At 39.4% G+C, this 11,988-nt stretch overlaps 1 protein-coding gene across 1 annotated transcript; it reads right to left on the bottom strand.

Moving 5' to 3' along the window:
• Window positions 1-5,317: 5,317 nt before the first annotated feature.
• On the bottom strand, window positions 5,318-11,729 carry CRISP2 (cysteine rich secretory protein 2). Its single transcript, XM_070419359.1, has 7 exons — window positions 11,658-11,729; window positions 11,375-11,491; window positions 10,128-10,215; window positions 9,297-9,442; window positions 8,782-8,879; window positions 6,926-7,014; window positions 5,318-5,445 (listed from the first exon to the last, which is right to left on the bottom strand). Exons 1-7 carry the CDS (start codon window positions 11,724-11,726, stop codon window positions 5,318-5,320), a joined length of 735 nt encoding a protein of 244 aa, XP_070275460.1. The 5' UTR covers window positions 11,727-11,729.
• Between the last annotated feature and the right edge of the window lie 259 nt (window positions 11,730-11,988).

The raw sequence follows: 11,988 nt of genomic DNA, 5'->3' as shown, positions 1-11,988 counted from the left end.
GGCTGATTGGGGAGTTGGGTCGCCGCCCCCTGTCATGCACAGAGCAGGGCGGATCGGGAGGTTGCGATGCCACCCTCAGTCACACACAGAGCAGGGCGGATCAGGGGGTTTGGGCGCTGCCCCCTGTCACTCACAGAGCAGGGCCCATCAGGGGGGTTGGGGAGCTCCCCCCTGTCATGCACAGAGCAGGGCCCATCAGGGGGTTGGGGAGCTCCCCCCTGTCACTCACAGAGTAGGGCCAATAGGGGAGTTAGGGCACTGCCCCCTGTCACACACAGAGCAGGGCGGATCAGGGGGTTGGGGCACCGCCACTGTCACACTCAGGGCAGGGCTGATGGGGAGGTTATGGCTCTACCCTGTCACACACAGAACAGGGCCTGTGTGTGGGGGAGGGGTGGGGGTGTTGGGACGCCGCACCCTGTCACACACAGAGCTGCAGGGCGATCAGGGGGTTTGGGCGCTGCTCCCTGTCACGCTGATCTGGTGCCTGAGGCCTCAAGGCTCCGCTGATCCCAGTGCTGGGAGGCATATTACCCTTTTACTATATAGGATAGAGGCCTGGGGGCCGGCTGGTTTGCCCTGAAGGGTGTCCTGGATCAGGGTGGGAGTCCCCACTGGGGTGTCTGGCCAGCCTGGATGAGGGGATGATGGCTGTTTGCAGCTGGTCACACACCCTTCAGGGTGGGGGTCCCCACTGGGGTGCCTGGCCAGTCTGGGTGAGGGGTTGAGGGCTGCTTTCAGGCTGGCAATTGACTGAAGCTCCCAACTGCTCCTTTTTTTCTTTTTTAATTCTGGGCCAGCTTTAGCTCTGGCTCTAGCTCTGGGGCTTCCGCTGCTGAAAGCAGGTATCTGGTTTGTTTGCGTTCTATAATTGAAACAATGTATAACTCCAGCTCTGAGATCCCGGCCTGCTGAAAGCTGGTTTCTGGGGTTTTGTTTAGCTTCTATATTTGTTACAATGTTTCAAACTGCCAGGTCAGAGGCCGGCAGCGGCAGGTGGGGAACGTTGGAGTCCTCCAGTCACTGGAGCAAGCAAGCCTCCCTGTTCGCTTCAGTGCATGGTTGCCGGCCGCCATCTTGGCTGACAGTTAATTTGCATATACTCACTGATTAGCCAATGAAAAGGGTAGCAGTCGTACGCTAATTACCATGTTTCTTTTTTATTAGTGTAGACTTCCCAACATTAGGAGTTTTGGTTTTATAGTAGTTCCTATAAAATGTATTTGTGCTCAGTTGTCATGGCTCAGTGATAGAGCATCGACCTATGAACCAGGAGGTCAGGGTTCCATTCCTGGTCAGAGCATGTGCCTGGGTTTCGGGCTCACTCCCCAGTGTGGGGCATGCAGGAGGCAGCCGATCGATGATTCTCTCTCATCATTGATGTTTCCCTCTCTCTCTCCCTCTCCCTTCCTCTCTGAAATCAATAAAAATATTTTTAAAAATGTTTTCGTGTGTGTGTGTGTGTGTGTGTGTATTGGGTGTGCGCATGCGCGTGTGTGCATGCACGTGCGCTCATGCATGTGTATGACAGGTAAAGGTAGTGCTCCCCGCTATTTGCTCTTGAAAGAGCCATAAACTGTAAAGTTTTCACCCAATCATTGCTGGTTGCTCATAGGGCCCAAGGAATTTTCTCGTGTGTACTAACAAATATTGTCACCTCCCCCATAACATCCGCTCTTTTCCTACCCTTCTACTCAGCCTCTTTGACAGATCTGGGCTGCTAAGGACCCATACCTGGCAATATTCAGTGAGCGTGTTGCCAGTAACTCCAGAACTCAAAGCTGAATTTGTTTGCTGGACGCCATGGAAGCCTCCAGTGGCCACTCATCAGTTATCACCGTCTTTGCTGCCGGCTGCCAGTGCCAGAGGGATAAGGATGAAGGCTTCATTAAGCCAGCATGAACTTGTCCTTTCTGGAACTGTCTTTAATTTAAAGCGATGATGTGTTCCATTTAAAAGTGGTGAGCCAGCATTTCTCTCTTTGGTATTACATTTTATATCAATTTAGGAATAATTTTTACCATCCTGAAGAATGATGTGTGTCCCTCATGGCTGGGAAACCTTATGTTCTTATTTCCTTTGTTAAAAAAGTGTGCATTCTTGAGGGCAGGGATTCCTTCTGCTTAGTTCCCCAACAGTCGCATCTATTTCTATACGTTGAAAACCATCAATTCTTAGCAATATATCCAATTCTAATACAATAACACAGGGTTTATTTCCACCTTCCTCTCTTCCATATGCGTAAATCCTTTCCCAACAGTGAGAACCCTGGTTCCCATTGTTTATATGTATTTGTTCAATCATAGCATAAATAGTTTCAGAACTACTAACCCATGTGTCTAAGGTTAAATACAAACAAGAAAGTCTTATTAGAGTTGAACATTTGTTTACATACATATAGAAGACATATTGTCCAAAATGGCATTCGAACATTATTTGAATTAGTTCTGTGGTGTGTGTTTTTTCACCCTTTATGGTGATTATAAAATTTCTTTTAAACTTTTAATACTTTTAAACTATTTAAAGTATAGTTTAATTTGTTTTTGTGTTTATTCCATTTTTGGATTTTTCTTCCCCCCTTTGTTGATTATATTTTATTTGAAGGAGTATGTGAGCATTCACATAATTTATAAGTTAAAACTATACAAAAAGGAAGTCAGAGATGAGTCACTCCCTCCAATCAATTTTTCCTACCCCTTTGACATCCTCTACTCTGCCCACCCCATTCTCACCAACCAACTGGATACAACCAATTTCCTTAGTTTCTGCTGCACTTTTCCTATGTTGCAAAAATGTGAATGTACAGGTGTATTTTTGCATTTACCCTTTTTAACACAAAAGGTAGAAGACTATCAAAAACATTTTTGCACTATGCTATTTTTTATTTATCAACTAGAGGCCCAGTGCACTGGTAGGGTTCCTAGGCTTGGCTGGCAATCAGGGGCAATCTGTGGGGCGACCAGCAGGGCAATCAGGAGCCCCTACTGGCATCCACCTTGGTTGGCCTGGTGCTGCCCACTTGCCTGCCTGGCCCCTTGCCACCGCTGCTGGTCCCCTCCCTCTGTGGGGAGACCAGCAGAGCAATTGGGAGTCCCGTGCTGGCACCCACGTTGGTTGGCCTAGGGCCTGTGGCCTGGAGGCATCTCCTGTATTGAGTGTCTGCCCCCTGGTGGTCATTGCACGTCATAGCAACTGGTTCCACTGTTTGTTCCACTGTTTGGTCAATTTGCATATTAGGCTTTTATTATATAGGATATATCTTGGAAATCACTCCAGATAAGTTCATAAAGATTCTTGTTCTTCATAAAAGATATGTGGCACTACAACTTTTTGTGTGTGGGCTATAGACATTTCAATATTTTGCAATTACAAAGACTATTTCAATAAATAATGTTGCAATATGAATCATCATATGGTTGAAGAACAATATAAAATTTCTAGAAGGGATTTGAAGATGAATCCTAGAAAGATGTCTGGGTTAAAGAGTAAATGCACATGTAGTTTTGGTAGACATTGCCAAATACCCCTCCATAAAAACTGTAGCAGAATGTGGTTTTTTTTATTTTTACAATTTGAGTGGTGAAGTGTTATGTCAGTGAGGTTTAAATTTCCATTTATTTTTATGAGTGAAGTAAAAAAATATTTTTTGTTTAGTGACCATTTTAATCTATTTTGATAATTATTTGTTCATGTTCTTTGCCCATTTATCATATTTCTCATACACACACACACTTTTTTTTGAGAGGTGATAGCTTCTTAATAGCTTTTTCTATATAGACAATGGGCAGTTTAAACTTTGTATCTCTAATAGAGTCAATTTTTGTATTTTTATTTTCCTGGTAAATTATTTATCTAGGTTTCCAAATATATTTGTATAGAGGTTTTAATAGTTACCTCCCTGACACATCTCTTTCTCTTTATTTCTTACATTTTAATAGCTGTTTCTCCCTTGCCATCTTGTTAAATTCTTTTTGTTTTACCTTTCTTTCTGTATTAAGCCACCTAGTCATTTGTCTATTTTATTAATTCTAAAACACAGAATTTTGATTTATTAATTATATACTTTGATTTTCTATTATCTATTTCATTAGTTTCTGTTTCTGACTATCGTTTTCTTCACTTTAGATTTACTCTACTGTTCTTTTTCTTATTTTAATTTTTTTAGTAAAAATGTTTGAGGCAATCATTTTTCTTTTTATCACTACCTGTAAAAGATAGAGTGACTTGACTGTTGTTTTATCAATCTTAAATTACAATGTAGGCAAAGACTCATCAATGATAAATCTCTCTAAAATACTTACTATTGTTTTTCTTCTTCTTCTGAGGATATATTTGTATATATTGTCAGATGGTACCCTCTTTTGAAAAATGTATCAACTAAATAAATAGGATTATCAAAATGTCAAAAAGTAAAAAGAGCCCTGGCCGGCTTGGCTCAGTGGATAGAGCGTTCAGAATCGAACTGAAGGGTCCCAGGTTCGATTCTGGCCGAGGGCACATGCCTGGGTTGCGGGCTTGTTCCCCAGTGGCGGGTGTGCAGGAGGCAGCCAATCAATGATTCTCTCTCATCATTAATGTTTCTAGCTCTCTCTCCTTCTCCCTTCCTCTCTGAAGTCAATAAAGAAATATATTTAAAAAAAATAAAAAGAAAGAAGTAAGAACATATTTTTTTGTTGTTAAAGTTTAATTTTATAGGCAAATATTTTGGAAATTTTGTGCGATATAATCATTTAACTAGGCTAAGTCTAGTTAGAGTAATTATGAATCCTATAAAATATTGCACAAGAATCATATCTATGTGGTTGCTTAGATACGTTTTTTATTCTAAAAGCTGACTACTTAAAAAAAAAAAGGACACCATAAGACAAAGGTAGATCCAATCTTTGAATTCATTCTTTAAACATGTAAAAAATCATGTGGTAGGAATGACAATGATGTTACAGGTGTTTTTTGTTCCTCTCCAAGTTGTTTCATGGAACATGTGATTCTTCATTTTAGCCCAAAATTCTAGTGACCTAAATCCTGTGGTTACAACTTTAAACATCCTCAACTTGATTTAATTTGTTAACTTTAAAGTACCAAATGTATCTCAAAGTCCAAAGTTGGCATCATGTTGCTTTTGTAAATCGATGTATGAGAGAGATTTCTGTGAAGAGCCTAGAGAAAAAGATGCATTACTGTTTGGAATCAAATTTGTAACTAACAGGCTTACCATTTCCCCTCTGGGAAGTGTCAATTAAATGATGCACCCTTCTCCACTAGGTCTAAGTAATGCAGCCCTTTTCCACTTAATCTTGAGCATTGCACGTTGAACATGTCAGTAAATTTTGTTTTCACATAGACAAGTAGCCTTGCACTTTTCCTTGAGCAATTCATGCCCACAGCCAGCTGTTGTCTTCAAGGAACCACAGTTACTAAGGAGATCTTCATACTCACAACTATTGGCTGTAACAAAAACAGATTAGTTACATGTTATTTTCCTTAGTAGCAGCAAAACAATTCATACTTTCAAAATGCATAGGTGTAGAGGGAGCCTGGCTGGGCAGTTCAGTTGGTTAGAGAGTCATCGGAATACACCACGGTTGCAGGTTTGATCCCTGGTCAGGGCATATACAAGAATCAACCAATGAATGCATAAATAAGTGGAACAACAAATCAAAGTCTCTCTCTCTCTTTCTCTCTCTCTCTCTCTCTTTCTCTCTCTCTTTCTCTCTCTCTCTCTCTCTCTCTCTCTCTCTCTCGTCTCAGTTGGATGCTTATGCTAATAGGATAATTCCAAGCTCTTTAGTAAACAGCATTCGGCAGTGGTATATTCAACTTTTTTCTTCTTTAGTTGATTTATAGCTTTGATATCATCAATATTCTGAATTATAGCTTTATAAAAAGAAGGCTAACTAAAGGTGAATGATTTTGAAAGGTAAAAATCTCAGTGAATGGGTCAACTCTATTGTTCATAATTTTAATGAAAGTATCCCAACTATGAAAGACCAACAGGTTTTTTTACTTCTATTTATGAGAACCTTGAAATGATATATATGACATTTATTTTATTTTCTCCTTTTGCAACAGTATGAACCAATTTTGTATACAAATTGAATTTTTGTCATTAAAGAGTACACAAAACTACTATCAAATTATAGGGTAAGTGATCATTTGTCAAGTCAAACATTATGATTCCAATTATACTATAAAAATATGATAATCAGCATGATGAACATATTCGCACAAAATAAATTTAATATTTGGTTTGCCTGTCTAGATTGAGCCATAATATTCATCTTACATCTGTAGATTTATAATTTTCATTTTTTCAAAATACCACCTTTTGTCTAATGATATTTTGATGAAATGAACTAGTTACCAGAAATTTGTATAGTTAATATAAATGAGCTCTGCATAGTCACAAAAGCCATTGATGGTAGATGTTTCATCATGTTAGAAGTAGTAATATTCTTTTCATTAAAAAACATATCTATATATATAAAAGGCTAATTTGCAAAGTGTCCCCTCGGGAGTTTGAACGGGAGACCGGGAGTTCAATTGCTAGCTATGATATGCGCTGACCACCAGGGGGCTTCACAGAAAGAAGGAAGGCCCCGGCCAGCAGCAAGCAACCAGGAAAGGGATGCCCAGCAGGCAGCCAGAAGGCAGGCCCTGGCCAGCAGCTAGAAGGCCCCAATCAGCCCTGATCACAGGCCAGGTCTAGGGACCCTACCCGTGTGTGAATTTCGTGCACCAGTCCTCTAGTGTAAGTTATGAAAGTGTATAAAATGTTCCCTTAAACACATTCTGTTGAGGAATCTTTCTGTATTTTGCATCAAGATAGTATTTAAATTGGTAACCCTACGAGAATTCCTAATCCATAAAAAGAAAAGAAAATATCAACTCTTTATTATAACAGCAGGTAAAATAATTTCAAACTTACTGCATAGTCCATTGTTACAGTTATTGGGGCAACTGGCACAGGGTTCTCCTTGTTGGTAAGGAGTATTCTTTTTACTCACATTATTGCCACTGAAATTTAAAAAACATAGTGTCAAATAGTTTTCACTTTGCTGTTTCATTTATACTCCGAGGGTAGCATTAGTCACCAAATATACCTAGTTATTAAATATATTCAGATATGTTACCAAAAGTGAAAAAGTACAATTCCCAATGTGTAATTCAGATGGCCTCCAAATTAAGAAAATACCTCAAACATTGACCCATCTCCTTAACTGTAATTCTGTAGGTTGAACAACTAAATTGGGATAACTACAGTCTCAACTTTTCAGAGTATATTTCAACACTCTATCTCCTACGAGACTTGGTTAAATTGGTGAGGCAGTGAACCCCAATGTGCTGGCTAGGGTTCAAACACATCTCCTACCCAGACAGACAGGAGAAACTCTTGGAGGCTAGGGAGTTGTAGTGTGAAAGAAAATACTCAATGCTACCATATCATGTATATTTGGAAGATGATAAAATATCATAATTTCTCTGATATGTACTAGGGACAGTAAATACTTCTAGACAGGAACAATGATATTTAAATAGTTAGTGGCGTGTCTGGGGTCGGGGGGAGGTTCTCTCATCTCTGCTGCCCCTCATTATTCACTCCACTCCTCACTTCAGATGCCTCCCCTCTCACAGCCAGGCAGTGAGTCTGAGTGCATTCTGCTAGGACTTTTCACTTCTTTCTAGTGGCAAGTGACTGTGAAGGCCACACTTCTCAAATGGGAGATCAAGATCTCCAGGTTATCTACAATCTCAAAATAAATCCTGTGGGAGATTTGGTTTTGGGGGTGCCCTTGTCTCTAGTCATCAGGAATTAAAGCTAAGAGATATGTTGAGATTAGATCTTTGATCTATCCATAGGCTTTATTATGGATGACTTCAAACATATTGCTTGTTGAACCAGCATGTTTCCTGCTATAAATCAAGACAGTATTGGGTGGTTCATTATGGAGTTGTTTTCGTGTGTGAAAACTGCTGAGGCCGGCCGGTGTGGCTCAGGGGTTGAATATCAACCTATGAACCAGGAGGTCACAGTTCGATTCCCGGTCAGAGCACATGCCTGGGTTGTGGGCTCCAGGAGGGCGTGTGCAGGAGGCAGCCAATCAATGATTCTCTTTCATCACTGATGTTTCTATTTCTCTCTCTCTCTCCCTCTCCCTTCCTCTCAGAAATCATAAAAAATATATTTTTTAAAAAACTGCTGAGAAACAAAGACTTAAGATGTTAACTTTTTCTGGACTCTGAAGTATATTAAAGATCTCTTGAAAAACCATTGAAACACAAGAGAAGGAATCATTTTTAATGGTAAAAATGTAAATGGTTTGTAGATAAACAGTAGCAGGCACATTTTTGCAGAAAAGGCAGAAATCACAATTTTTGATCCCAAATTTGCCACTGCACTACCACCCCTTGCTTAATCATCAAGCATCATTAGGGCATGAAAACAGTGAGAACTGATGATATCTAATTGAGAGACATGCACACTCCACATGCTCAGGGAATAATCTTGAGCACTTGGGAAAGGCAATTGTGAGAGAAGACATTGTTTTATAATTGAGAAAAAACAGAGTTTCAAATTTATCCTTGGTCTGAGAACTTGGTCTCTTCTCTGGTAAGTTGAATGTATCTCACCTTAAAGATCATTCACCTAATAATCATTTCCAAAGAAATACTTTCCTTTACTGAAACATGTGTTTTTATTCTGATTTGGCTAATATATGAAAATTTAAAACTATCAAATTGCAGATGGAAGTATTGACTTTAATCTCTAGAGTGTATACTTACGCAGGACAATAGTGGCAAACGTAGAAGTATTTTAGATTCTCTTGATTGGGACAATAAGCAACTCCACATCCAAGACGGTAAGATGAGTACCAAACAAGCTACAAATCCATAAGGGGATATATAAAGAATAACGTAAGAAAGGGAAAATATTAAAGGACAAATGCCAAAGAAAAACTTGAAAAAATGTTACTACTATAGCTTGCAGCCATGTATTTTATGGAAATATTTACATTATTGAAACAAAGTCACACACTTTGAAAATATTAAATTTTTATGTGCATTTACTACTCTGTTCATTTGTAATGTTGGAAAAATACAGAGTGCACTTTCCAACCAAGAGTTGTGCAAGCCATCAAAACAAAATGATAGCTGAGGGTGAAGTACCAGTCCAATGTTACTGTATTGTATCGATTCGGGCTCTTTTCCCCAAATTGAACAATGGGATGGGTCATAATTTGAAGAAGCTTTCTATATTAGAGCATTCATGGTAGAAGTATTTTCATTGTGCCCTTTACCTGGGTATAATGTCCAACCACTGCACCGGGAGACTTTGGTCCTACACCATAAACAAAATCGTGTCTCTCTTCATACCAACTTTGGACTGCATTTGACCACTCATTAGGGTCACTTGACATATAGAGATTCTCACCACATTTCGTATCTATGAAGGAAGAGATCATGAGGAAAGCAATAAAACTGCAATGGTAAAAGAAATCAACTATTTGAACACCAGGATCCTTGATATGTCTTCTGTGTTTTTTGAATAGGCTATATGATTCCATGCGTTATAGTTACACAGTCCATACAAAATACTTGACTGTTACCAAAATTTTTTTAATGAATCAACATAATCAAAATATCATCCTGATTTTAAAAAGTTTCATATTTGTAAAGAAAAAAAATCAGGTACAATTCCACATAATTCAACATATTTTGTGAATACAAAATAAATAATTTCAGAACACCAAATGGCTATACAATATCACAAAAGGACAGTGGATTAGAAATCAGAAAGCCTGGTTAGCTTTCCGATATATCTCACTACATCAGGTTGTGTTCTTGGGTAAGTCATTCCTTCCACATCCTAGTTTATTCGTGAGCAAGTTGGGAGGAACAAATTAGATACTGCTTGAGATATTATTTGCATAAAAATAATCAATAAGCACAAAATGGCATTTATCATAACTATTTCTCCATATACAGATACTGTGATTTTAAAAAGCCAAATATAAGTAACATTTATTCATAGTCTTAATGTAATACACCAGAAGGATCCATTCTATTTTATTTGTCCACTATTATTTTATTTTTTCATTTATTCAACAAATATTTAGTAATTCACATACTGGTTTTTCGTTCCTCTGGATCACTGTGTTGTAAAGTGCACTTGTTTGCCCACTTCTGGGCATTTGCTGTTGCTTCTCTATCCCATTCCTAATTATTATAAGGAAAAAATATATACACTTAAAAGTTCAACTCCAACAAAACATATCCATTGTAATCTGATTGATAAGATTAATTTGCACTACTTCAAAACTTCTGTAGATGTATTATCTATTTGTCGTTGTTCTTACAATATCTCTGATGTGTCTATCTGCCACAATGCCCATTTCCCACAAAGACAGTCCATAGGTGATGTATCTAACAAGAGCAATGACTATTTATGATTGCACAGCAGCCACACCTGGGATTTTTAGTGATGGTACTATTCTAAATACTGACCACCATGTGATGTATTATAATTATACTAGAGGCCTGGTCCATGAAATTAGTGCATGGGGGTTCCTCAGACCGGCCTGCACCCTCTCACAATCTGGAACCCCTTGGAGGACATTTGACTGCCAATTTAGGCCCCATCCCGTAGCAGGATGGATCCTAATCCGGCAGTCGGACATCCCTCTCACAATCCGGGACCACTGGCTTCTAACTGCTGGCCTGCTTGTTTACCTGATCACCCCTAACCACTCTCCCTGCCTGCCTCATTGCCCCTAACCACTTGCCTGCCTGCCTGATCACCCCTAACCCCTCTGCCTGCCTGCCTGATTGCCCCTAACCACCTCTGCCTCAGCCCCCGCCACCACGGCTGCGTCCGGAAGGACATCCAGAATGATGTCCAGAAGGTTGTTCGGCTGTCTAGTCTAATTAGCATATTATGCTTTTATTATTATAGATTTTGATAGTAATAAACTGGTCTAGATCAGTCCCAATTCCATTTGTAGCCCACTGTTATCATATAGGAGATATTTAGTTTTCAGAGACTGCGCCCTGGAAAGGGTGCTATTTACCCTCAATGGCACTGATTCTTAAAGAAAGGGGGTTTATTTTAGATTAGGAAAGAGAGTGAAGAAACAAATGTAACAGCTTCACATTTGATGCCTGATGGTCTGGTTTCTAATTCTGCCTTCCCAAATTTTTAACTCTGTAAACTTGATGAGTTGTTTAACCATTATAAAGTAAAACTAAGAATTTCTTCCCATAACATAACTCAAATGAAATAGCAAAACAGAGGCAGAATGTTGTAAGCCACAAAGTTCTTCACAGATGCCAACTACCAGCTTGTTCCCACCACTTTCCTTAGATTACTGCTTCTTACCATCATTAGCATGTTGCTGGCAGATGGAGAGACTGATTTCCTTAATTCATTGTGTTTATTTACAATCTCTTTTTGGATATTTGTTTGAGTGGTTAACAAAGCAGAAAAGGCTGGATCCTAAAGGGAAATAAAATTGGGGTTTTTAAAACATTTTTGAAAAATATTTAACATATGAGTACTTTGTGATGGGCCAGACACCCCCGCTCTTCCCACTCTCAAAGTGCCTTGCCATCCCACAAAGTTGCCTGGATAGGGCTGGAAGAATTTTCCACTCTAACATTACCTTACTTTCTGCAGGTAAAGATGGAAGCAGGACAGCAGCCAGAAACACCACCAGTGAGAGTAAAGCCATTGCTGGGAAGTAAGTCAAAAGAGAACAAAGTAGTTCTGCATTGAAATTAGTAGTATATGAATAAGAGGGGAAAATCAATGTAGTGATCATGGTTATCTCACAGCCACTGTGACTCCCAAATTCATAATGTAACAAGAGAAGACTGCCATATGGTGCCAGTAGAATAACAGTGGAATTAACATTGTCTCTGGTAGGGACAATCTATATATATATATGCCTAAGCGACTGTTACGACTGAACAATTGGAATGACCGGTCGGCCA

Source organism: Myotis yumanensis, unplaced genomic scaffold (assembly GCF_028538775.1).
Source record: "Myotis yumanensis isolate MYYU_CA2020_CCGP unplaced genomic scaffold, mMyoYum1.0.hap1 SCAF_6, whole genome shotgun sequence".
NCBI classification, from domain to species: domain Eukaryota; kingdom Metazoa; phylum Chordata; class Mammalia; order Chiroptera; family Vespertilionidae; genus Myotis; species Myotis yumanensis.
This window is presented reverse-complemented; position numbering and strand designations above follow the sequence as displayed.